Source organism: Diadema antillarum, unplaced genomic scaffold (genome assembly GCF_040938485.1).
Source record: "Diadema antillarum isolate AM-2024a unplaced genomic scaffold, OU_Dant_1.0 seq00000996_RagTag, whole genome shotgun sequence".
Taxonomy (NCBI): domain Eukaryota; kingdom Metazoa; phylum Echinodermata; class Echinoidea; order Diadematoida; family Diadematidae; genus Diadema; species Diadema antillarum.
Window position 1 is genome coordinate 417,933 of NW_027271834.1, and position 27,395 is coordinate 445,327.

Here is a 27,395-nt window from a genome sequence, read left to right on the forward strand (position 1 = left end):
CTTCTTTGAAATTCTTTATTTTGTTATCATCGGATAGCGGTCATCGTGTCTCAAAATCACACAATTCTCCAAAAAAGGGAAAAAGTGAGCATAATTCTTTCAAGAGTTCTTTGGTTTCGGCAAAGGTGGGTGGTTTTTTTTTGTTTGTTTAAAGCGTAAGCCCTTTCCTGATGCATACATTGTGGATTTATTCTTAACAACAGCCGTCTTAACAATACTAGATGACTGTGGAACAGTCACATTTTTAAAGTATTGTGCTAAAGTGATATACACAGGAGTTTTACAGAGCCATGGCAGCTCAGTAAATGTTGCCAAGTGGGGTATCTTTGGATGTACCACGCCAACAGTAGATGTTGCCAAGATAAACCCAACTCTGGAAGTGTAGTTTAATACGAAGGTGTGATTTATTAATGAGGTCACGCCTTGAACAATGATAATTGACGAATATAAGCCTAACGATGGTGGTAGCATATGTTATTACGTTATACGACTATGAGTTTATACAAATCGTATCAAATCTATAAACAAATAATCAAACACTTTTTGCTAATTCTGTGTTTGACATATCGGGTTCACTACAGGCACAGTGAATAGATTTACATGTTCCAAATATCGGGTAAATTAGCATCCTTGTGGCTTTGATTTTTAACATTTTACAGAAAATAACAATGATTTGAAATTGGCATCATAATGTTGGGGAGATCGAGCTCTACAACGTAATACCAATAATTCAATACCCCTAACAAAACAAAACAAAACAAAGAATTGCGATAACGGCCTTCTTGTTCTCAGTCAACAAAATGCTATCAATAATGAACATGGTTTTCTATAAGGGGAGCTAGCTGTTTGGAGCACACTGTTTCGATACCATGGCAATGGACTTTAAGGAGCTCAAGAAGGAGTTTCGGGAGACTCCGGGGGACCTTGAGAAACACCTGCCGAAGGTGCTGGAGTGCATCAAACAGGATGCAGGCGGTAGAGGGAGCTTTATGGACGAGTGCCAGTCAGAAGTCACCAACAATTTGTTCAGAGAGGTGAAAAAAATGTGAGTAGAACTCAATAATTTTTTTCATCTGTTCTATCCTGTGAGAACGCTGACATGACCATGATGACTGAGATTTTATAGTGAAGTGTGGTCTGGACTGTTCAAGAAGAGGACATGCCAGACATCCTATAATGTAACCAATATTCGTCTGTGCGTTTATTTATTTACCAACGTGTTCTATGAATCTTACTCATCTGATTTTATTTACTAGGAAGGGGTCAAGCAGACTTTCTTTAACAGCGTTTAGGGTATAGCTTTGAACATTCACAAACACGGACAAACGTAACATGCATTGTAAGCAATGAGGTGGTCGTAAGAGTGCCAAGTGACTTTAATGACACAGCCTAAGCTAACACGAACCAATAGAGTACGACAAAGAGTAAATATAACTTAACTGTCAAGATACCTAAAGAATATAAGAGAGAAAGCATAAGATATCTTTCCAATATATTGGAATGATAGTATCTTTCGTTTTGTCTCACATTTTCCCGATATGTTATGTAAATGAAGAGAAATGTTGCAATATTGCTGGAAATTATGAAAGAACCTCCTGGACAGCTGTGTCAAAAAGCAGTACTATGTAATTATTTTCCCTTCATTATCTTCACATTGATTACAATGTAGTTTCATGTCTCTCCCCATGGATTTGTTCTATGGGAGCTTGTCACATTTGAATTAGGTTTCCTATACCAATGAATTTCGCGAGCACGGACGCGTGTGATGTTTGTGTCTTTTCGTGCAATAATGTGCAACGTGGAAGTCACCATATCATCTTCGGATTATATCCTTTAGGTCGTTTATCTGTTAATCATGTTTTTATTTAATAAATACGTATTCCGACCCAAATTTGCATAATTGTTTCGGTTTGTCTCTATGATAGTACTTGTAAATTACCAGTCGTCAATTATTCTATATATTTATTTCTCTACTCTAATCGTGAACTCTATCTGACGTTAGTACACATAGTTTGTACTGCAGACAGGCTACCAAGTGAAACCATCCCTATATTTTGTTTGGTATTCCCCTGGGTTCCTGCACATTATGAAACTGAAATACATAATCCTTCAGCATATTGTTCAGGAAGAGTGGTCGTTTCCGGGTTATTGATAAAAGTTGCATGTTATTAAAACTCTTTCTCTTTTTCTGTCTGTCCCTCTCTCTCTGTCTTACGTTCGTTTACTCATTCTTTTCATCTGTTCAGTATCTCATCCGTCATGTCCGTTGCAATTAACCTGAAACTGCAGGGGAATAAGTAAGAGAGTCATTCACCAAGTACACGGTATTCTTGTCGTTAGCAATGTTTTCTATCTTACAGGAAAAACAAGCACGAGCCTCTGATGGTAGAAATATGTATCAAAAGCATGAAAAAGAAGACGCAAGTCTACTTCGAACTGGCTGCAAAAATCCTCGGAGAAAAGAATTACGTAAAGTGGAAGGTACTTTATCACTAATTCACGCACTAATTTATGAAAAGTGAACTCATGTCTAACGCAGCGCTCCTCATTAGCGATGGCCTGGTGGCCTAGGGGCACTAACAATTGGCTGCAAGATTTATCTCTTGGTAGTCCGATAGGGCATTTAAAATTCAAAATGGATTGTTACTTTTCTTTTATATCAGACAGCTTCATATCTTTTTTAGGACCACTAAAATTTCTGTTTTAAGATGTTAGTGCCCCAAACGGGCCACCTGAAAGGGAGAGAGAGAGAGAGAGAAACCAAAAACATAGTGTTGAGCCCTGTCTTTATGTTTACATGTTACATATATATATATATATATATATATATATATATATGCATTCAGTACTCTCCGCATAATCGGGTAGGCTCGAGCAGAGCGTTTCTTATCCGATTAAGTGGAGTACCCGATTAACAGAAGAACACGTCTCACTCACAATTGACACACACAATGCGTGTGTACATGCATTTTACACTGCACCAAACACCTACACTATATGCCTGCATGGCACATTATACAGACAGCTGTACCTTGCACTTGCTCAGTCACGAACAATAATTTACACGTATTTTATGGACAAATATGTCTTCAGAAAACTGTGTCGTTTGACTATAGGCTCTTCGCTAACATGCAGGCGTTTTCCAAAATGAGCACATCTCTTTGCGTGCACTAGTCACATAGAACGTCGGGTTACTTTTCGAGAAGTGAGCGGGAAAAGCAAAATTATGGAGCTGGTGCATGGCCTGATTCTCGTTGCAAACTTCTCGCATTGTGAAAGTTGCTGCGGAGCACGGGATGAGCGCAAGTGTGTTCAACTCCTGTCTGTCTATGCAATTCTGAGTGCCAGTTACATGTGTAGGCCTAAAGTTCGTTTCCGTGGGGCAAGTCGGTACTTGTACATGTTTTTTTTTTTTAATGTTTAATCACTCCCGAATGACCATTCTTCTTTGCAAATTAAGCAGAGAATGCGATTAGCCGTGGAAAATTTGTAATTCATGATTTCTTAAAGTGTTATATCTGCGACAAAATGTGGGTAGAAATTAGATTAGAAGACAATAATTTACCCGTTATGCGGAGAGGCAACCCGATTATCAGGTAATCTTGATGTGCATTGGAACTGGTTTTGAATTTACTACCCAATAAAACGGAGTACCCGTTTAAGCAATACCCGATTACCCGAGAGTAATGTATTGACAACCTCTAGATTTGCATTTTTTTTTGCGTAGCCCACTGACAAAAGTTGTCTTAAGCTATTTTTGCTGGGCCTCGAGCGTGCCGAGTTACTTCATACAGTAAAAAAATGTTATTAAAGTCAAACATTTTCGCACGGAAGGATTACAAATTTTGTGATATTCTTATTATGGGCAAAATCAAAAAATTATACAATCTATATTAGATATTATAAAGTTTTTTTTTTATTCATCAATTTTCACTTATTTGACTATCCACTGTGATAAAGAATGTTGTCATTGCACCTTTAACTATGTATAGTCCTTTGTGATACAGTAACTCCAGAGTTAATTTCCGAAGGTTCGTTATTCCGGAGGCTCTTCAGTCCGAAGATTCGTTATTCCGAAGGTTCGTTTTTCCGAATTTCATTTTCGGATTTAAAAATCTTCGGAATAACGAACCTTCGGAATAACGCCACAAATGTTCGGATTAACGAACCTCTAGGTATAGGGAATTTGTGTGTTTCGGAATAACGAACCTTCGGAATATCGAACCGTCGGAATAACGAACAGCACCCGAGAAGTATACGGTCACTGCAAAGTTATGTTGTCATCTCAGCAGGAGGAAAACATCAATTGCCATAACATCTGTTCACAATCATATTTGGTTTGCTTTGCTTTTTTATTTCTGCCTTTTTCCAAATCACACATGAAAATAGAATCATATATTCAGAAATTAACATAACACGACGTATAAGCTAGCATACTGTCGCATAGATTAATCCAAGGGAAATAATCATATACATGGACTATGAACATGACAGTAATCTATGTATCAGACATGCATAGCATGATATCACCCCCCCCCCCCAAAAAAAAAAAAAAACAGTTTTGAAGCAAATCGTGGAATTTGTAAATTATGTGAAAAATGATTGATTATTCCTTCAGAATGTGACATGTCGTTACAATAAAAGGGTGGAATTTAACTGAATTGATTTTAGAATTAGGCATTTTTTTAGACATTATAATAAACAAAAAAGAAGGAGACCGCGATCATAAGCAACAGCTTGACATAGATCGAGGCCCGAGGTAAAATTCGAAACTTAAATTCGATTTACACAACTGTATAAAGGACGTGTATAAGAAGTAGGATAAAAAAAATCATATCCATATAATTATGGTAGTAATTTGTGACGTCAAAAATAGAGGGGAAACTCAAAATAGTTCTCGTTTATTTATTTTCAAAAGGCATTCTTTGCTATAATAATGTGCTGAGGTGACTGCTGTTCTGTGCTGTGCATGCCATGAAATGCACATTTACAATACAATAATACATAATTTGGTTTGTTTCTAGAGTATTTATGTGTCAAATGTATGTCAGTTACATATTTCTGTTTCCAATATCGATTTTGATATGCAGCAAATTACTAAACTTCTAATATACCGGTATAAACTATTTATGAGTTAACATAAACCCCCCCCCCCCAATTTCTTATCACTCATGCATTATCATATTTCGACAAAAGATATTTTTTCATAAGTGCCTTAAAAGAATATAATTATGTTAATGGTTGCCTTTGTTTGCTCAGGGAGACTATTCCAAAACGTCTTGTCCATGGTGCCTAATTGACTTATGAGCTATCATTATCTTGGGATTGTGAAGGTGATAATCTTTGGAATGTCGAGTTGGGTAAGAGTGGACGCTTGAGTTCACAGTTACAGTAATAGGTTATGGAACAAGGCAGGGAGGGTGTTGGTCGTGTATTTGTATATGAGTATTACGCATTGTCAAGTATAAATATCGTTTATTTTCAGCGTTTCCAATTTAGAGAAAAATGGTTCAGAATCTGCAAGATAATGTGAGTTGGTGTAAATGATTTGAATTGATTGAATTTTTGTCTTATTAGAATATGCCGATACCATTATTGCAGTATGTGAGGTATGTTAAAATCAGTACATTACATTGTATATAAAATAAAAAGAGACTTTTCTATTAAAAGATCTTTCAGTTTGAAGTTCAAGTTTCAGTATAATACTACTGATATTGTTTACATGTTCATTCCAGGTAAGATTACCATGAATAATTACACCAAGGAATTTGGTAGACTTCTTTTCTTCAAGGGTAACCCATCAATATGTAAAGTACATTTAATTCTAAAAGAATAAACACTTTTAAAATATATGAAATTAGTTTTGTCAATAATTAAAAATAATCTATCGCATTTAACCATGAAGACTCTTTACGTAATTGAAAATTAAGTGTGCGGATAAGTGTCTGTGTATCTTTATGTGAACAAAATATGTTTACATCATCTGCAAACAAATTTAAATTAAGATTGGTGAAGCGTTGGTTATATCATTAACATAGATATCAAATAAAAGAGGGCCTAAGATAGACCCTTGTGGTACTCCACAGTTGATTTTTTTTTCTCCTGGAGGAAAATGAATCAAAGTCATCATATTGCTCATGGTTAGATAAATAATCGGTGAACCATAACAAGGGTATGCCATAATGTTTCAATTTTCGATTAAGGATTTTGTGATCAATAGTATCAAATGCCTTACTCAGGTGCATGAAAAAAAAAAGATTATATATTCCGTATCTTTAAAAGCCTCTATGAATTGTTTTGTCACCAAGTTGAATAATGGCGTAATCTGTAGAATGATTTTTCCTAAATCCGAATCGATTTGAAATATGAATTTCATTTTCATTTAAAAAAAGAAGAAGAAAGTATTCTATTGTTAAAAAAAAAAATCTAAAATTTTTGATATACTTGGGAGAAAAAAAATATTTGGCAATAATTTTTCAGTTGTGTTTGATCGTCTTTTTTATAGATGGGAATCAATTTTGCGAGTTTGGGCAGCTTCCTGAATTGGGAGATATGTTGAATATGTGTATTAGGGGTACGATGAAATATGTGATCTGTTAAAGGAGATAAACACTTAAACCATCGGAACCCGAAGACTTGCTGGATTTGAGATCGTTTACAATGCGAAGTATTTCGTGGTATGAAGTTGGTGAGAAAAAAAAGGAAACACCAAATGATTTAGAAAAATACTGCATGGAATTAATATCGGTTACATTAATGGTAGATACTAAATGTGATCCTATACTAATGAAATAGTCATTAAACAATATGGCAGTAACATTTGGGTCCGTGATTTCATATCCCTTTTCAATATTTTTAGAACAGGTGTTTTTTTATTTCCCAAAAGATCCTTAATTATCTTCCAAATTGAGCTTGTGTTGGATCCTTTAGATTCAATATTTTTGAATAATAAAATTTGCGTGACAATCGTATACTAGTTGATGTTTTTTGTTACCCTTGGTAATCCATGGTCTGCGAGGCTTTCTTCTATTTATCTTTTATTCGTAAAAGGGTATATTCTTGTTATATAACAAAGAAGCTTGTTTATGAATAGTACGTACGAGCCGTTTATATCGGATTCACCGAAAACATCATCCCAAGACTCAGCTGCCAAATCAGCCATTAATCTATCAATATTTTGTTGTGTTTGTCCTCTGATATATTCATGTTTGTGCTTATTCCTGATACTATCAGCCTTCTGAAAAATACAAAAATAAGGAGATGGTCAGATACGTGTATATCAAAATATAAAAATGAATAAAAATGACGAAAAATACATAAAAGAAATAAGTAAATGAAAATAACATTAAAATATTCAGACACAATAACATTAGAAAATATATCATCTATTGAAGTTTCAGAGTTTTAAATTATTCTGGTTGCTTGAGTAGTGTGAGGATGAGAACTATACGTGGACAGTTTATTCAAAAACTTAAAAGTGGTATTATCTACTTTAGAGGGTAAACATATAATCACCAATAAGATAAATAAATTCATTTTCACGTGACAATTTATTAAGAATATATGTCAATTTTTCTAAAAACAAATCTATTGAGCTATTAGGGGTCCATAAACAACTAAAATAATAGTCATATTTTTTGAGGTATTCTTGTAAGCTCTACAAATATATTTTTCGGTACCTTCAAAGTATATTTATAGCATTTCCGTTTTTCAAAGTGAGAGAATCATGAACATATAGGGCGACAACTCCTCGTTTGAATCTGCAATCATTTCGTTAAAAAATATAACTATCAATATCAAATACGGGAGCAGATTTGTTTTTGTTTTGTTTTGTTTACATTACATTTGTTATTGCCATTACTGAAAATTGAAAATTATTAATTGAAAACAGTAATAAATCAAAAGAATCAATGTTTTTATTCACACTTCTAGCATTTAAATGAAGCAGACTGAAGTCATGTTTGATACTTTCAGTCCTAACACACCGTCCAACTGATTCATTATAAAGAAAATTAAAATTATTATCAATCTTATTTTTTTCATTAAATTCTTCAAGCTTATAATAATCAGAATGATATAGAGCTATATTTCTCTCAATACCAGATTCAATATCCATAATAAATGAAATTTCTTTTTTCTTGAGTGGTGAGTTAGGGTCTGTAAATAGAGGCTGTTGCTGATTGCACGAGTCCGTCGTTGACAAATCGTGAGGACCTGTAGTATGCGTTTTGCCGTGAGATTGGGTGCAGTGAACGAAAATAATAAATGCGCAAATAGGTGCTGAGCTACAAAGAAACTGAATAATGAAATACATTTTATGCATGCATTTTGCACACGTGGGTGGATCTGGTACCCAGATCTGGTATTCTGCCCATCAGTCCGTACCAATAGCGCCGTTATTGACCTTGTCATTCCTGAAATAAGCAGAGCTACTTCATCTTTCGTTTCTCAAAAGGTTCACGAGGATGAGATGAAAATGATGATCGAATTCCTCAAGGAGCCGATCGAATGGATCCCCAGCAACGAGAACGAATTGGAGAATACGAGGGACCAGCCGTCTTGGTCCGAATTCGGACGTGCCCTGAGAGGTGCCGTGGATAACTTGATGCAAGCATGCAGGTAGAGTTCGATGTCTTTTTAGTGGACTGAGTGGGACTGCGCTGCCAGCCTGTAGATAGGATCAGAATCATCGTGCCAGGTTACTTTGCTGAATACCATATATATCAGAATAAATCTGGATGAAAATGCAAATCAAACATGAATGTATTCACCTTTCTTTAAGACAAGTTTCCTGTTTCATTCTAGGTGGTTCTGGCACAGAATCTATTCCATTTAGATGACCAGATTTTTTTTTCTTCATTTTTTTAGAAAATAAAAAAAGGGTCATATTGAAGTGAAATGATTCCGTTTACTTGGACTAGTACTTGGAGTGGCTGATTGCTAAGAGAGAGCCCTCCAATGGAAAAAAAATGTTGAACGTTATTGCTTGCATCTCTCACTGATCGACTCATGATATCCTCAGCGTCCTCTTTCTTCCGATTCTTTTAAATAAAATGCTGATTTTTAATAGCAATGGTAAGGTTAGCAATATCGTGACATGTACCCATTAAAAATGATTTCTCAGTGTTTGTTTGCAAATGCTTGTGTTGATTTTGCAGCCGAGAGAAACTCATGAAGAAGGTGAACGTATTGCTTGCTGAACTCGTAACGTCGTGTCTGAAAAGTTCGTCTCCCATGCACATCATAGTTGCCCTGGGCGTCATGTCGGCCAGTGACAAGAGCTGGGAGGTATGAACGCGCCTATCTATCACTGTTAAAGTCCTTTGAAACTCAACAATTGTAATTACTTTGTCTTTTCAATTGACTTTGTATTCATTATAAACATAATTATGAATGTTGTTGTAACATCATTACTAATGCAGTACACTTTTGTTTATTAACTTGATACACAAGACAAAGCATGAAAGTAATCATATTTTATTTGGATACAAATAGTGAAAGGGACCACAAAAATGGATATCAATAGCAAAATGGTACTGTCGATACTTGCTTCAGAGAATAAGAACTTCGATTGAACATGAAAAATCATATACGACACAATGCATTAACAGAACAAATTTGTAATAGTTGCAAAAACGAAAAGTAACAAAATACATGGTATCACGAGTAAAAACTTACATTCATTTTTTTTTAAACTTTATGACTTAATGAAACTTCAAACAAACTTCATCTGTTAATCGTCGCTTAGATTGCACTTCATTATAGTAATGAGCATAAATACGCTTTATATAGGAGTATGAAATATTATTTTGTACTAGGTATATGACGTATCGGATTGATACGAATGGTAAATTCTTATCGGGCTAATTATGGATGGACGGATCGCAAAATGCAACCATGGCAACGACAAGGCACAAGACAACAATCTCCTTAGCAGTGATGACTTCGATAGCGCGTGTTTGGGTATACGGCGCTAATAGAAGCTTAGGGTTCTGCTTTGTTTGCTTTATCTTTTCTGCGGATGCATGATTTATACTTGAAATATTGTCTGTAAAATCCATATCCTCTATTACTGCTTCAAACGAGTTTAATCTTTTGGGTATTAAACTATGAATCTTTTTTCATTTGCCGACATGATTTGATCTTAGCTCACAGATTGTTTTCTTAAGAACCGCTTTTCTTGTTTGTCATGTGTGCATTAAAAACACACAAAAAAAACCCCGTGATTCCCGACTAGCAAAACAATACATGTGTCTGTTTCTTCCAATAGGGATGCGAGAAGCTCATGCCCGACATCCTTGTTGCATTCGAACAATGGATGCGACGAGACGACATCGACATCGTCGAGAATGTCGACAACAAACTTCTCGCCGTGTTGCTCTTCCCTTCCGGCCTTTTGGGTGTCGCAGGGTAAGAGGCGATTGTTGAAACATTGCGATGGTTTCATTTCGTTTCATTTCAATGTGTTTCAATTCCGACTAAAATAGATAGTACAATATGACATTTGCACACACACAAAAAAAAGAGTACAATATATCTTTCGTGTATTCAATTGAAATCAATGCAACTCTTATTTTTATTTTAGATAAAACAAAACTTAAGTTTAAGGAAATGCATATGCAAACTATTTATATTGTATCAAGGAAAAGATGTCAGAAATGGAGGGAATTGCTAAAAAGTGAGCAGTATAATAATAGTAATAGTCAAACGAATCGTTATTATCCTTTCGTTTGTACATAAACTGTTCTAATTCAAAATATACTAACATTTTTAAAAATATTATTTCAATGAAGTTGAAAACTAGTATGACATCTCCTCCATTAATTGCAATGAATACGAGGAGCTTTTTCTGCAGTATCAATATTCTTTCTGAATATATGCGAGGAGTGTTACCCTTGACGAGAATGCCATTATTTAGATAGGTTAAAATAAAAAGGAGAGTATAGCATTAATAAAAAAAATTTGTAGGAAAACAAAATTTGACTTTGTTGATTACACCTGTATTTTTAGAAATGGAACGGCAAAATGAATCAATTTGCAAACTCCACGTAACCTTTCTATCGAGAATCAAATCTAGAAATTTAATCGGGCAAACGTCTCATATGGCTGTATTTTACAGGAAAATATTCCGGGGTACTTTTTCCAAAGTACTAAAAAAGATACATTACATACATTCATACATACATGTTTAACATTGATTGACAATTTGTTATCTCTTATCCGATAAAGTAATTAATCAACTCAATATTCAAAGTATCAATCAATAACTCTGGACCGGAGTTTGATAAACAAAAAACTCATTGGAATCATCATCGAATAATATAATTTAAAGACGAATACTTGATGAATTTTATATACCATTGATAAAGAGTACTATTATAAAAGTCAGTTCTCAAAATAATCCTCCTTGATGTACACCACAAATGTGATATTTTGAATAGATAGATATCGGAAATTCCAGTTCATTAGCTATGTTATTCGGTACAACACACGAGAACGATCTAATGGTCACATAAACAAACAGTTTGTGATTAGTAATGTAATTCCAGCTGAACCACTCCAAGGCCGTCCCTCGAGTACCATGAATTATAAGGAAAGATTTTGTATATTTGGATTGATGTATATTATATGAATATATATATGTATATATATATATATATATATATATATGTATATATATTGCTATTCATGGTCAGTTTTTATAGCATTTCGAATAACGTTATATTTCATTTGTGTCCTATTTTGGTCATTAACCGGTATCCGGTATCCGGTATGTTATTTTCATTTTGCAAAATCATCGGACACGTCTTGAATCTATACATCTGATCGTTAATGAGCTACACATGTAGATTCAAATATAGAAGATGATTTTTTTTTTTCTTAAATGGGGTGCATTTTTATCCATTTCTCCCACTATATCTTCACTAATCTTGTACAGATTTATTTAGTTTAGGTTGTTTCCCTCTAATATCTCCGATATAGAATGTGCAGTGAAAATTTTTAAATATCGTACACAGGGAAGTTGAAGTGAAGTCCCTCCTGGGCATCGTGGAATACTGTATGGATCAAGAACTGGAAGATGATGAAGGAAGTCTCTCGACACATGGGTTAATTTTGCAAACTATCGTCTACATGTTTATGGCCAAGGTAGGCGTTCATATAAGTGAGTCTGCAACCACCTTGCACTAGACTAAAAGGCCTGATACACTTTGCAGTGTCCTGGGTACAATGCTTCATTTTCCGTAACCATATTATGATGCGACAACGTATTACTTAGTATGGGGATTGGGGAACTTTGCAGAATTTGACACCTGGATTCCATGCCATAACAAATGCACGAAATGAGATTCAAAACAATAATCTCTCAGAATGACGTTTTCAAAAATGAAATTTTCACTTATTACAAATAACCCCCCCCCAAAAAAAAAAAAAAAAAATCAAGCAGACATTAATTCACAATTAAGTTCAATTAGAAAAATTCTTCGCGATCTTTTGTCGTGCAGTCACACTGGCAGCCAAACTTGGATCAAGAAGTTTGGGTCATTGTTAGGGTAAGAAGAAAGAAGAATGAGTGCGCCGTCCAGTGGCTAGTGACTGTGACGCATCAATGCACATCTGTACATCAGACAATCGTCTCGCACTTTGGAGACACCGCCCGCAAACAGAGATCGAGAAGTTCGGCGGGGGTGAGGGACTTATGCCTAGTTGGAGTGGGTATTCCTACTTGGAGTGGGAAGTTTCGCGAGAAGTTTTGCGAGAAGTTTCGCGGGAAGTTTGCGGTCACACTGGCAAAACTTCGAGATCTTAAAGATCGCGAACTTCTTGATCTTTCACCAGTCTGACCGTGCGTAAAAGATTGACACCCCTCGTATTGCCTATTTTCCCAAAAATGAAAATTCACGTGGGGTATGCGGAGGAAAAGGTGGCCTTGCCCATGGAATATGCAGTTGTTTGAGGATTGCAGTAATGTTATGTGTATTATCTAAATTTGCAAAATGAACCAACTTAAGTGAATCCAGCGAAGTTTTCTTCTCACCTCTTTAATGAATCTGAGATTTGCATTCTTATTAATCAAAGATTTATTGTGTTCTTGAAAAGAAAAAGTATGTGACCCGCCACAACAAAAGGATCCTACAGAAGCGGACGGCTGAGCATAGAAAATGGAGTTTGAAGTCAGATTATCAAAATCAGCCAAAATGAGGGAATTTCTGCTTTTGGTATAATTTTGTAGTACAATTTTGTAATAATTATAATCTATCGCCTACCCTTTGCCGAAATATCGAAGCTACTTAGTAATCAAAGGAAAGGCAAGAAATTGGCGTTTTACTGGGCCATGACTTTCTGACTGTCAACGGAACGGAAACGTGTCCGAAGATTTGGATTTAGCCCGCCCCCTGCTATGAGGGAGTGATCTTATTGGTCAGTGCACGTCGATGGCATCCTGGTTACTGATTGGTCGTGCGTAGACCGCTGGCGCTAAGCTTGAATGAACATCGCCGAGGTTGCTATGAGCAGATCTTCGATTGTCAAGAGGTGAAAACCGTCTTACCTCCCCTTGATCACGATAGCGTCGGAAAGAAAACTTTTAAAGCGGTTTTCTCGAAACGCTGATTCATTAGACCACTCGACATGGTCTCATAAAATCACCAATATCCCCGCAACCGAGTACTTTTATAATTGTATCCCCCGAACAGAGTTCGGAGGATACTATGGATTTGGCCTCGTCGCGCCGCGTCCGCCGCCGCCGCGGAAAATCTCTGCGGCGGCGGCGGCGGCGCCCCGCCGCCGCCGCAGAGATTTTCTTGTGAGCGCTCTGCCAGCTGCGTTTCTTCTCCGATCATCTTCAAATTTGGCATGAAGGTGTATTATGGTAAGACAAAGACGCCTATTGTTTTTGGTGATGGCGCCCTTGCTTGTTCCGTCTTTATACATGAAAAGGTAAGTTTTAAAGCGTCTGCTTGTGTTTGTGACGCTGGCCTTGTTTCTTGACCATTTTTTTTTTTCAAATTTGATATGTTAATTTATCATAGTCAAATCTATACATCTATACCTATTGATAATGCTGCCCTCACTGTTCCACCTTTTACGGGTCAAAGGTCACCTTAATCATGTCAAAATTTGCAAAAGTGCTTATTTATGCAATAACTTGATGGTTACTCAACAGATTTTATTCAGCCTTGCTAGGGAGGAGTATGGGTGATCATGCTGCATGAAGCACACAACAGTTTGTGGTGACGGCGTCCTCAGTGTTCCGACTTTGGATGCCAATGCACATTTCTACCGTGTGGTCTATCAGCCACATTTCTTATAAGATTTTCTTCAAATTTAAGGTGCATTTTAGTGAAATGAAGATGCCCATATTGTTTTTGGTGGTGGCACCCTCGCTTGTTCCGTCTTTATACATGAAAAGGTAATTTTTACAGGGTCTGCTTGTGTGTGCGACGCTGCCTTGTTTCTTGACCGATTTTTTTTTTTTTTCAAATTTGGTATGTAAATGTTATCATAGTCAAATCTATACACCTACACCTATTTGGATTTTTTTTTTTTTTTGTATCCTGCAACAGTTGCCTTGTCATACAAAATTCTGGCCGAAAAAAGTAATCCAGATGGAGTATGGGAGACGGGTTCGGGGGATACATGTCCTCGATTGCCAGTGCTCTAGTTTATGTTATGATATGAAATTGAAGCGGAAGAAGGTTAATAATGTCATGTTATTGTCAGAAAAGTCGCCTTCTCCCGACTTTCGGATCCTTTTTGTTGTAATGGGTCACAAATGTTTTCCAAGTTGTCAAATTGAGAACGATTAAGGCTTTGTACTTCTCTAGAGGCGTTTCATTTAGTTTTTCTCTTCCAAGAAACATTATGCTGGTTCCAAATATCTGTACAGAATGGATTTTATCGTTAAAGTGAATACACTGCAATTCAATGTTAAAAATCCATTGTTGTTAATCATATTAGTAAATATCTGATCTTTATCATATTGATGTACTCTAATCATGTACATTTTCTTTAATTTTGCACTTACAAAGAACTGTCACCAGCCTAAGATGATTAGTGACTTCATTCCTTGCGTCATCAAGCTACTATCTTGTGACGTCACAGAATTGGAAAGTGCCGCCGGTGTAGTCTTCGCTATACTGCAGCAGAATGTCGAAGTACTCGCTCCGTACACTGAAACTATCATAGATGTCTTTCTGACCAAGGAGAGCATAAGATCGTCACTCGGAAGTAAGCGATACAATTTACAAAACTGCAGGCTTTAAATGTTTGAAGGTAATTTAAAAGTTCATGTCGATTATTTTATGAGAGAGCAGTGAGGAGTCTCGAATCAGAAAATCCGGGAAAACATCAATAAAGGCTTGCTTATTATGTGTATACATATTCATAGACTATCTAATGTACAGTTGTTATCGGTCAACGAAATGTACTTTTAATTTTGCTCATGGTGCAATCCTTTCAAAAGTCTTTCTTTTGACTTCAGTGAGTTTACTGTTTGAGTTATATATACATATATATATATATTTATATGCTCTGTCCATATATAAATCGATATACATATATATATATATATATAATGTTATCAAGAAGAATGAGTCTGAAATATACCATCTGTAGATCCAACAAGAAGGTTTTTATTAACAAAATTTTCAACCTGCCTCGGGCCATCGTCAGTGTAGTGTATACAATGTATATATATATATATATATATATATATATATATATAATTATACGTATACATACATAATTGTATTACATTTAAGAACGTACCCTTTGCATCAAAACGTGTAGGCGTAGGGATTTTGCAGTGGAGACTTTCTCCTTTGAAGAAGTTACAGTTCTTCATTGGTTTGTCATGATTTAATTCTAAGATAATAACATCAAGACTTCGTTTAAATTGCATTTGTGACTGAGGGGTAAAAATGAAGAGTTCAATATTAAACTAGTTAATTCCATCAATACTAGCAATAAGACCTTCTAAAACAAAACAAAAATATAAGAAAGTGGGTGATACTTGTAATCATGCATTCATGTACATCCCTTGTTATGTTACAAGTCAGGTAACACTATCCAAAAAAAAAAATCATTTGCGCGCCGTTGTTAGACTTAGGCCTACTTTGAAGTGTTTAAAAATTGCGCGTAGCCCATTTTTGTGATGAAATTCTTCAGACAATTACATTTACACAAACTGAACCTAAGAATTCTTTAAACTTTAGATTTATTTGTCAGACTTTGATGGTGATATCATTGTTCTTATCTTTTTTCAAGTCTGCCTGATTAAAAACTTGAGATATGAAATATGAGATATTTTGAGATAATTGTGGTGTAACTCCCGTATCATATAGTTGTATACAAAGCTGTTCAACAAAGGTCGCGCTGACATGGTTGAGCTTCAGATAAAGTCACGGCTGTTATCTTTATTTCACATATTTATGATTTGCTTGTTTCTCGACACCCAGTGACCCTGAAGGGATTTTTTCAGCATAATCCGGATGGAATTCTATCACGCCTTGACGACCTCATTGAGTGCATGCACGACATGGCATCATCTGAAAAATCACCTCTTTACATGTTTCTTGACGACGTGGCCAAGAGGAATCCAGAGGTGAAACAAAAATCACAATAACAATGGATGACGATGTTTGATACAATTATAAAAAAGAGGAGCAAAACAGAATACGATATAATGCTTTAGGTAATTGATTCTCTACTCATGTTACTGGCGATTGTCTACGGCTAATTTAATAATTATCATACGGACTAAGGATATTGATTGAGGTTGCGATGGGTTAGTTGAGATTATCATAAGAGTTATTTTTTGAATGGAATTTCTAAGGAGAAAGCTTGCATGAAAACAATTAGTCCTCCTACTGAGAAGGCCCATTTATTATGCAACCCAAACCCATCCCCGATAGGCCTATTGCTGTGATGAGACTATAAAGATGAAACCTTATTTCAAACAATGACCATGGTAACACAGCATTTGAAGAAATTATATGATAGAATTATTTCCAAAATGTGAAATATAACAGAATCGAGAGAACGTGCTTAATACGATTTTCATACTTAATACACATAAAAGAAAAAGCATTCTTTGATGATAATCGAAGAAGTAGGAAGTATTTGAAGTGTTTGTTCGCAAAAACCGATAAGTCCATTTTTGAAGATTATGAAGTACGGCCTCTGTCATAAAGTACAGAATAATACCTTTTAAATGTTATATTGGTCACTATTATAAAGGTACATTTTTGAAGGTGTGGTCAAAAGAAGCAAAATATTTCTTATTATTCTCTTTATTTTTCCTGACCTTTAATCGCAAATATCTCCATTTAGCAAATATTGACTTATCGGTTTCTGCGAACAAACTCTTCATTTTGAATATAGGTCCTAAACATTAACACCCTTCGCAAAAAAAATGTAATACAATCATTTATAAATTATATCATTGATTAAAAGACAAAGAATATTTCAGTCATCTTTAGTTTGTTTAAAAGCCAATTTAAAACCACTCTAGTCTCTTGTCAGGCAGTAACGAGTACGAAAGAGAAATGAACTGATTTCGAAAGAGAGTGAATACAAACTTGTAAATACCTGATTCCAATTGGATATTTCGTGCAGGCCCTCGAAGCGCACATCGATTTTTTGCTGGAGGATATGTCAGATGCCACCCTGTCTGTAGTGAACTTCATGGTCGTATCAGAACTATCCCTTCACTACCCGAAAAGATTCGAGAGCCATCTTGACAAGTTCATCAAAATATGGGAGCAGAACCCTTACGTCACTGCGCAAGCCTTAAAGATTGTAGCAAGTGTGGGTCGCATCAGCAAGGTAATAGAAAACGAATTTTTTGTGTATGGAAAATATGAGGACAAACAACATTTACTTGAACATTTCGACTGTGTAAACTTGATGTTTGAACCGAGAGTTATGTCATATATTTTGTGATCGTATACTTTTACATGCGGTTAAAATGTCTGTGAGGACTGCCAGTAGGGAGCACTAACACGTGATCAGGATAGAACGGATGTTGTATTCCGTTCGTCCATCTGAATATTTCATTAAAAAGAATATTAATGAATGCAATGTTGTTGTTTCTTGTTGTTCAAAAAGAAATAGAAAATTACACAATTATTCAAAATACGATGATATCAGTCATTAAGTTTACATGAACAGTAATCCCTCACAAAAGCATGAACTTGAACTTAAAATAAACAAACAAAAAAAAACCAAAGAAAATGGCGCCAGAGATATGTTTTGCAGTCGACCAGGTTTAGCAGTTGCCAGAGCATCTACATATCAATGAAATATCGTCATATTCTGTTTGAAGGGAGGTGGAAGAAGAGGTAATTACTATAATGCAATACTTTAATTCGTCATGCCGTTAAACTGTGAAAAAAAGTCTTATTCAGACATCAAAGGACACATTCCAAACAAAATTGACGTGTAGTAAGAAATTTAAATGAATTCCAAAGAGGTGATATCTCCTACAATTCAATGCCTTCCCACACTTGCAGGAACACGCAGACAAGAGCCTTAAGATTCTATTCGGTAAACTCGCAACCATCAACCCAATGTTCACCAGCGTGGTCCTGATGGAAGCGAAGCGGGTGGCTCAGGCTTATAAGGAGTCTATGGAGCTGTACAGATCACAGATAGAGAAAATGAAGACATCCCAGCAGATGGGCGTTCCCGATATGGCCCAGTCCATATTGGACTTTCTGGATGACAGGAGGTGTGTCTTCTCACTGGTCATTCTAGTATTTTTTCTCTATACCACTCGAAGTGGTGAAGTAAATGTAAAATCGTTTTAATATTAGATGCATAGAAAATACAAAATTCAAAATACAATAATTATATCACTTTAAAATATAGTTCGAGAAAATCAGAATATCCGCTCAAGGGCTATGTATGTTTTGTGTTTGCTTGTTTGTTTTTGCTTGGTTTTTTTGTTAATTTATGTGTGGTTATGTGAAGGCTACACATTTTGTAATGCCGCGGTCATGGAGATCAATAATAGAAAGAGAATGTAAAAGAAATAGAAAAAATGCACCACAATACTATTGTATTTTCATGGCATGATAAAAGAACAATATTCATTTACATGTACTTTCTTCAGACATTATTGAGAGTGGTCCAATCCTTAACATTAGTTTGTTATATGTAAGTAAAAAGTCGGAGGATATACTTTTCGTTAAATAAAGAAGAAAAAGAAATGAAATTTTAGAGACACCATCCCTATGCCAAATAAAAGTTATTGTCGCACTCGATGTACAATCAAATTTCCGACGCATATTTGGGTCCGTCTCTCGTCTGCAGTTTACAGAGCTTGAGTGAGAACCTCGAGGGGCAGCAAGAGGACATCGATACCCTGGACTCCCGGTTGGCGGGCACGGACGAAAACGTCAAGAGGCTGGACGAGACCGTGGAGCACCACGGTGACGAGATCAGGGACGTGAAGAGCGACGTCCATGAACAGGGAGAGAAGCTCGAGGAATTGAAAGAGGTCGTCGACGACACGGTGGAAAAAGTCGATGAGATCGATCATAAAGTGAGCAGTGCTCCTTCAAAGCTGTACTACTCGCACCTTCCCTTATCACGTCCTCAAATCTCGTGAATAGATGGAAAGTAGACGTTGGACTAGCACTGCTATAGTACCATTCGCTTGATCTTCGCTCCTCGGGGTGTACACTGAGAAAGAAGACTTTCTTGAGTTTCTCGTCGTCGTTTTTATATCTAAGTATTCTAGTACAGCAATAACATCGATGACTGTGATAAATTACATTTAAAACTCTATATCAATGACCGAATGCAATTTTATAACTTTGGTAGTCTTCTGACGAATTCCCCAATGAGATGTTACTAGAGCATTACAACAATCTCTTGTGAGAGAGTTTGTAAAGTGTATTATCCACTAATTGTCGACCATCAGTAAATTGTTTTATGCAGGTCGTCAGAAGGAAGAAATGGATAAATATATGCCATACAAACACCAAAATTAGATTAATTTTTTACGAACATTTATACCAAAATCAACAGGTTTGCTGAACACGTGGCATGTGTTCCTATAACACAGTTTTCTTCAAAATCACGTCGACTGCATTCTCAATGCAAAGTGTAAAATTAATGATTGCTTTGTTCCAGACGATCACAAACGCGCCAAAATGGTCCCGCGATGTCTCTAAGCTCCTCAACCCGGAGCATGAGCATGACTGGCGGTTCCTTGCGGTTCGACTCGGATACTCGGGGGAGGATATCCGTAGCTGGGCACTATCCACCGATCCGACAATGGCTATCCTGGCAGAATGGTACAGCACGCACAAGAGCAGTGACGCAACGTTCGCCATCTTGAGTGCTCTGAAAGACATAGGACGGTCAGATGCAGCGGAGATCATCACACAAAGTCTAGAGGAAGCAGGTGAATCAGCTAAACCCTTTGCTAGAGTATGTTACTGTAGTAATTATCTTGTTTGTTTGTTTTTTTCTTATCTCCACCTCTCTTTCTCTCTCATTGGAAGCCACTGTGAGTCATTTCAATTACCACAAGTCTCTTAAGAACTCAGAGCTAATTGTCCAAAGAGATAGTATCCACAGATTCTTAAAGTGTGAAAGGTTCCTGGTGCATTACGTCCAATCATAACGCTGTTTGAAAGACTAACGTATTTCTTTCCTCTATCTCAAGTTTGAGTATAGTATTCCATGACAACATGCCCTGTACACGAAAACTTTCAAGGGATAATATTCTGTGAAAAAACGCGTGGATAACTTCGCTTTAACGTTCATATTCTCCTTCACAGACAAACTGGTTCTTCAAGCCCAACCCGAAGAGTACGAAAAAACACCTGTCGTTTTCCTCAGCTACCAGTGGGACCACCAGCCCGAGGTGAAAGCTATTAAGAACCATCTTGAGATGGCGGGATTCCCTTGCTGGATGGACATTGGTCAGATGGGAGGAGGAGATCAGCTTTACGATCGCATCAACCAGGGGATGAGGTCTGCCAAAGTGGTCCTCTGCATGGTGACGGAGAAGTATTCTGGCTCTGAGAACTGCAAAAAGGAGGTAGGAATACCAAGACGTGTTTAGTAACTTACGTTGTATCTAAAATACCTTATTATGCGTTTTCAGTATTATCATATTATCATTGTTGGTGGAAGAAGATATTGCTTTTGCTTCTAAACTTAAAATCCCATTCAGAAACCAGGTAGCGTGGGGGTACCGTCGAGTGGAAAAGCTGCTCGGACATGTTCGAGAATTTCCGCAACGAATCGTGCACAGCTACTTGTATCTCAATGCTTTCTATGGGGGCAATCACACTCCCAGAGAATCTCGATCAGAGTCGACTGTACGTGGGTGCTGTTCGTAATTCCGAATGTTCGTTATACCGAAGTTTCATTATTCCGAAGGTTCGTTAATCTGAAACACACAAATTCCCTATTAATAGATGTTCGTTATTCTGAAAATGAGAAAGGGTTCGTTAATCCGAACATTTGTGGTGTTATTCCGAAGGTTCGTTAATCCGAACATTTGTGGTGTTATTCCGAAGGTTCATTAATCCGAAAATGAAATAGGGTTCGCTATTCCGAAGGCTCGTTTGTCCGAAATTTAAATAGGGTTCGTTATTCCGAAAGTTCGTTAATCCGAAATTGAAATAGGGTTCGTTATTCCGAAGGTTCGTTGATCCGAAATGATAAAGGGTCCGTAACGAACCTTCGGAATAACGAGCTTTGTTTCATGTTCGGATTAACGAACCTTCGGAATAACGAACCTTATTTCATTTTCGGATTAATGAACTTTCGGAATAACAAACCTCATCACATTTTTGGATTAACGAACCTTCGGAATAACGAGCTGTAACCACTGTACATTGTAGTTACCAATGAGCTTACAACTGGCGCTGTTTGTGGCTTAATGTACCCCGGTGGACAGCGACCCATGAATCCCCACAAATCCCGGGTCTTGAAAAACTGTTGTCATCGATCCGGAAATTGAAGCACGTCATTAGTTAAACATAATCTTTTTCTTCTGTACCATTATTTTTCCGATTAGGCGACCTTAGCTAATCATCTCAACAAACCAATCATTCCGATTCTCATCGACCGCACTCCCTGGCCACCAGAGGGCGCTATGGCCATGCTCTTTGCTCAGCTTCTGTACATTCAGTTCTACAATGAGAAAGAGTACGTGAGGGGAGAGAAGTTTTGGGATGACTCGAAGTTCTTGGAGCTCCTTGGCCAGATCTCGTACCACGTCAACCCGGACGAAAGCATGGTAACCGACGGTAAGTGTTAGATAGTGTCATGAATACGCATGTTGGTAAAAAGTGGGTGTGGCCTGTTCGGCCCACGACGGTGGAAGACAAAATGGCTCGAGGCTGGGACTATGCCGTCTGAGGAGGCGAGGGAAGAATAAAGTTTTCATTACTTTAAGTTTGATTAGTGGTTGTGATTTGTTTCGGTGTCAGAATGTGTGACATATTGTTGCCCCACAAGGATATCCCTCCTTTCGTAATAGATGGATATATATAGTTAGATAGTTAGATAGAGTCGTTGTTTGTTTTTTTTTGTTGCAAATCTACATTCCCCCCAACGTATCACGTCAACAGGTCTAACACTCCTTCCCTTTTCTCCACTCAGAGTACCGCAACTGGGTCCCTAAAGTGGAAGACAAACCCGCCGTCACGAAGAAAGTTGAAGAAACAAAGTCAGCTGACGCCACAAAGTCCTGTCCTACGGTATGGACCTTCAACATGCTAAACTACAGAATAAAAAGAGTACTTCAGCTGTATCATGGACAAAGTCGATTTCTGAAATTGTTTGAAGATCTGCATTTCAAAGACAGCGTATACATTAGTTTCGATGTGAGGAATCCGTCTTTAATGCTTCGATTTTTGATATTAACATTCGATTTCAATAATATAAAAAAGAGATATTCAAAACATATTAAAATTCACACATCAGTCTTTTGTCATGCGCCCATTAGGAGTCTGAGGAACATCCGTCCGTCTTCATTTCGTACCAATGGGGCAAACAGCCGGAAATCAAGAGACTGTTCTCACGTCTCACCAGTCTAGGCTACCACTGCTGGCTGGACATCAACCAGATGGGTGGTGGAGATCCACTCTACTCCAAGATTGACAAGGGGATCAGGAATGCAAAGGTATGTCAGAGCCGATAGGTTGAGTTGCTTGAGGAGTTAATGTTCCACAGACACAGCCAGTACGTGTTGCCCAACTTTTTCATTGAACCAAACTATCATGTTTACGCTTGTTATGCACGTGGCTATGCTAGGGCACGAAAATACAATGTAGGTCTACATGGGAAAACCTGTTCTGCCATACATTACCTTTTCTATGTACGTGAGTGTGTGTGGGGTGCATGTGTGTGCATGTGTGGTGTGGGGTGTGTGTGTGTGTGTGTGTGTGTGTGTGTGTGTGTGTGTGTGTGTGTGTGTGTGTGTGAGTGTGTGTGTGATGGTGCGTGTGTGTATGTGTGTGTGCGAGTACGTATGTTTCGGTAAAATCTTTCAAGAGCTCTACTTGCAATCACCTGTGATTTCTATCTACCTATCCAATGAAGAAAATGTGCTTTACGCATCTAAAGAATCAGTGAATCTGGTTGATGACATATTAGTATGTCACTCAAAAGTTTGTATAATAAAAAGAAAAAGAAAATCCCTCTACAATGTTACCACATTTTAGAAAATGCTAAAGTATAATCATTGGGACCAACACAATGCATGAGTGTACTATAGTTATAAAGGGTACGTGTTGTGCTTCTCTGTCTTGCAGGTCGTTGTGTCTTGCGTCACTCCAAAGTACGCCCTCTCCGCCAACTGTCGTCGTGAGGTGAGTCTGTCCGACATCCTGCGGAAACCCATCGTGCCTTTACTCATGGAGCAGATGCCGTGGCCGCCAGAAGGACCAATGAGCATGCCTTTCACTCAGCTGCTCTACATCGACTTCACTAAAGAAGCAAGCCAAGCCAACTTCGACGATGAAAAGTTCGACGAACTCGTTCAGAAGATCCAAGAGAAAGCTCAGCCGACGCTTAAGATCTAAACATGGGTGGACCCATTGTGGGAGCCACATGAGGTAGGCCCTATAGGGTGGGATGTGATCGACATAGCTCAAAGTCACTCGAGAAAGACAAGGAATCAACATCGTTTTCTCGTATCATTCAATAAAGCAATAGGTCCTAGCTAGTCACTGATTTTTTAATTATCCTCTGCAACATTAATTTCTATGTATTTCAAAGAAATATACACAGAAATGTACACAACTGCTTTTTGCAGTGCTCATCTATACATCTTTCCGCTTTCATAACAATTTGAATGGATAATTTCAAGCACATCTCCCAATGTGCATATTAATATAATAGGAATGACTCAGCTTGAATTTGAATTGCTCTCTGTAGTCTTGCGATTGCAATTCAATTCAATTCAATTTTTATATTACTTTCATCCAACAAAAGGTGATACTTTATACATATTACAATGAGGTATGTCAATATACAGGCATATAGGCAACATGAGAATGGGACATCATAATGAATACACATCAGCTGAAAAGAAAGTTCGAAACAGAATTCGAGGCTACGCAAAGGATGTTTTTACATATCACAGATGAAATACATATGATATTTTGCGTTTAACATCTTCCCCTATATCCAGAAGGGTATTGGGATGGTATATTGTAAGTATAGATTAGTTCATCGTGTGTCGGCGGGTTGTTTGATTAGATTTCTTTAAGTATTTAAGTTGGTAGTTTTGGAGCTGAATTTTAAGGGCGTGGTAATGTGATTGTATCTTTCCAGGTAACGTGTCAGTAAAAGCCAACAAGGCGTCAATGTCCACTCTTATCTTTGTCATTACCACTTCCAAACACTGTTCATTCACTTTCACTAGTAAAGAAGCTGGTTCCGAGGCGACTAACTTTAAAAGTCACGTAATTTACACTGTCACGATGTCCGTCATGATGTTGCCATTTTAATTCAAAATTGCTGTTACATTTGACTCTATAATCTCTCACCATGTAAAACACTTTGTTAAGTAGAGCTGAAAAAGCTGAACTTGATGTGCGTGCATATTGTTATCACCATCTTCTTTCACGATTAGGCATTTTTTTTTTCCTTTTTGCATGATATGTCACACTGTATGTGTGTACTGATGCCTTAAACTTGCATACTATTGTACGCAGATTCTGTCTCTTTCTTTCACCTGTTCTTAACATCTGCACAATGTTCGTATATAATAGTCCCTTCCAATCCCACTGTGCTCAAGACGCTGTTTCTGCAGTTCATTATTAATTGTCTAATTTGTATTTCCTACCAATCAAAACGTAGACATTTGGCGAATATGTTGATATAGAAGTAGATAAATGGATGAGTGAATGATATTAATCATCGTTAGATCATTTCTGTGATGAAGATACAATGTGCACATTCCAAGATGATTGCAATAATAATGTTTACGTAAAAACTTTGGCATGACACACAAACCCCCTCAACATGATTATACATTTGAATATCTGATATACGCAGAAAATGTAAAAAGAATAATAACTTTTTTTTACACATTGCTATAATAACCGAAATACAAGATTCGATGATATTGGCTCAAATTATAAAATCACTGCACCTGGTTTCAATACATTTATCATCCTTGTATAATCGTGCAGACTGGTCAAATAAAACTGATGATAAGTTGTTCTACACGTGATGACTCGTTAAAGTTTTGTTCTGATTAGCAGATTAGTATATGCGCTGAAAGGAAGTGACGTAATATGGAAATCAAAGGTTACGATTAATTCCAAGTAAAAGATTTGTTAAATCAAGACTACCTTACCAAGCTTACATGTTACTTTGTGGCTTGATGCTTGATATGTGAATAATATTGTTCATCAGTGAATTCATCTTAGGTATGTCTCCATGATAACATGACGCAAATGAATTCACAACCACCCGTTTTATTGTATGTCCATTTGCAATTGTGATGGTTAACGTGATATTTCGCTGTACAAGTGGGAAAAATGTGAAATTCAAAGACACACAGCCAAATGACCTCGAACAGTCTCAAAGCTGGGCCTACAACAGTATTCATTGCATTCCATTCTTTTTGTAATGAGTCCAAAACATTATATGGCATGAAGAGAAAAGTAATTCCTCTTTGGACTTATCCGCAAATCCTTCAAAATGCATTTGATATCATCAAGCAACTCTATTAGATAAATCGAGGTTGTTTTGGAGTCAGAGGTGTTGCACGCAAATTGTTCGAATCCGAAGGGGAAGCAAATGGGATTTAGTGTTGATGAGAGATTAATAGTTCCAATCCTAAACGTTTAAGGTAAACTGATAGAGCACAATAGGAGTGAATCTAGCGAACATTCTGCATTTGATTTATTTTTTGTGTATGTATTTTTTTTTCCAATGATATACCTGATATTTGTGATATTTCATAATGTGCTGCTGACAAAAAAGTTGTTTTGTTTTTGTCACAAAATGTTACAAATGAATAAATCACATTGTCTTTTTACTTCGAAGTCACAGGTTATACACTTCCGTCTGTACAATGTCTTATTTGTATCTTTTTCTTGCCCCGTTCATGTATGTATGTGTGTATGATTTATTTTGTGATTAGACAAGAATGAAGAGGTTGGGCAAGTGCGGTGACTCTTTGTTTACGGAACTTATTCACATCGTTTTGCTTTCTGTTTGGGATTGTTTGTTTGTTTGTTTGTTTGTTTGTTTGTTTGTTTGTTTGTTTGTTTGTTTGTTCTTGAGACATGTTTTCTCCGTCTTAGCATTTCTAGTTTACGTGGTTTTCCCGGAGTTTTTCCAACAAGGACTTCTGTAGGAAATAATTTTTGCAGCCGTGTTCTTCCATGAAACTTACAATATTGCAGCTTCACACTAACGTGACTAGCGCCCTCACAGGGGTCAGCGCATCCAACACGCTGAATACGTACCGGCCGTGAAAACTTGAAACAAGAAAACTAAAAAGAACATCAACAATAACAAAAACAAAACAAAACAAAACAAAACAAATACAAGCAAACAAAAAACACATGCAGAACAAAACAAAACAAATAAACAAAGAGAGAACCGCTCATAAAATCATTCGTAACGCAGTCAAAGCTGCTGGAACTCGAGCAATTAAGAATAGGTCTACATGTATTAAATGCCTTCATGAACGCAGAAGGCATCATTATACAGAACGTAATGTACTATAGAACACATAAAAAAAAATGTTGAGTGTTTGTGCACACCCATATCTGGATGCATGAGATTGTGTGACTGCGCCATATGTTATTATTGTATAAATGCACAGTTCTTGTTGACATTGGGTCGCATGGATTAATGAACCTTATAATATCAGCAAAAGGAAATGGAGATATTTTTCTGTT

General features: G+C 36.9%; 1 protein-coding gene across 1 annotated transcript; it reads left to right on the top strand.

Moving 5' to 3' along the window:
* The first annotated feature begins 989 nt into the window (after positions 1 to 989).
* Positions 990 to 24,248, top strand: LOC139742326 (uncharacterized). The gene is made up of 17 exons (XM_071652903.1): positions 990 to 1,045; positions 2,361 to 2,481; positions 8,456 to 8,619; positions 9,159 to 9,288; positions 10,271 to 10,410; positions 12,018 to 12,147; positions 15,030 to 15,228; positions 16,458 to 16,603; positions 17,617 to 17,826; positions 18,513 to 18,730; positions 19,315 to 19,546; positions 20,140 to 20,413; positions 20,793 to 21,055; positions 22,043 to 22,274; positions 22,630 to 22,727; positions 22,976 to 23,152; positions 23,784 to 24,248. The coding sequence occupies exons 1-17, from the start codon at positions 990 to 992 to the stop codon at positions 24,051 to 24,053; spliced, it is 3,060 nt and encodes a 1,019-aa protein (XP_071509004.1). The 3' UTR covers positions 24,054 to 24,248.
* Positions 24,249 to 27,395: the final 3,147 nt, after the last annotated feature.

Excerpts from the sequence above, each read along its gene's own strand:
- LOC139742326 (XM_071652903.1), top strand. The coding sequence starts at position 990 with ATGGACGAGTGCCAGTCAGAAGTCACCAACAATTTGTTCAGAGAGGTG. Across the intron at positions 2,482-8,455 it reads AGAATTACGTAAAGTGGAAG|GTTCACGAGGATGAGATGAA; the intron begins GTACTTTATCAC and ends GTTTCTCAAAAG. Across the intron at positions 12,148-15,029 it reads TCTACATGTTTATGGCCAAG|AACTGTCACCAGCCTAAGAT; the intron begins GTAGGCGTTCAT and ends GCACTTACAAAG.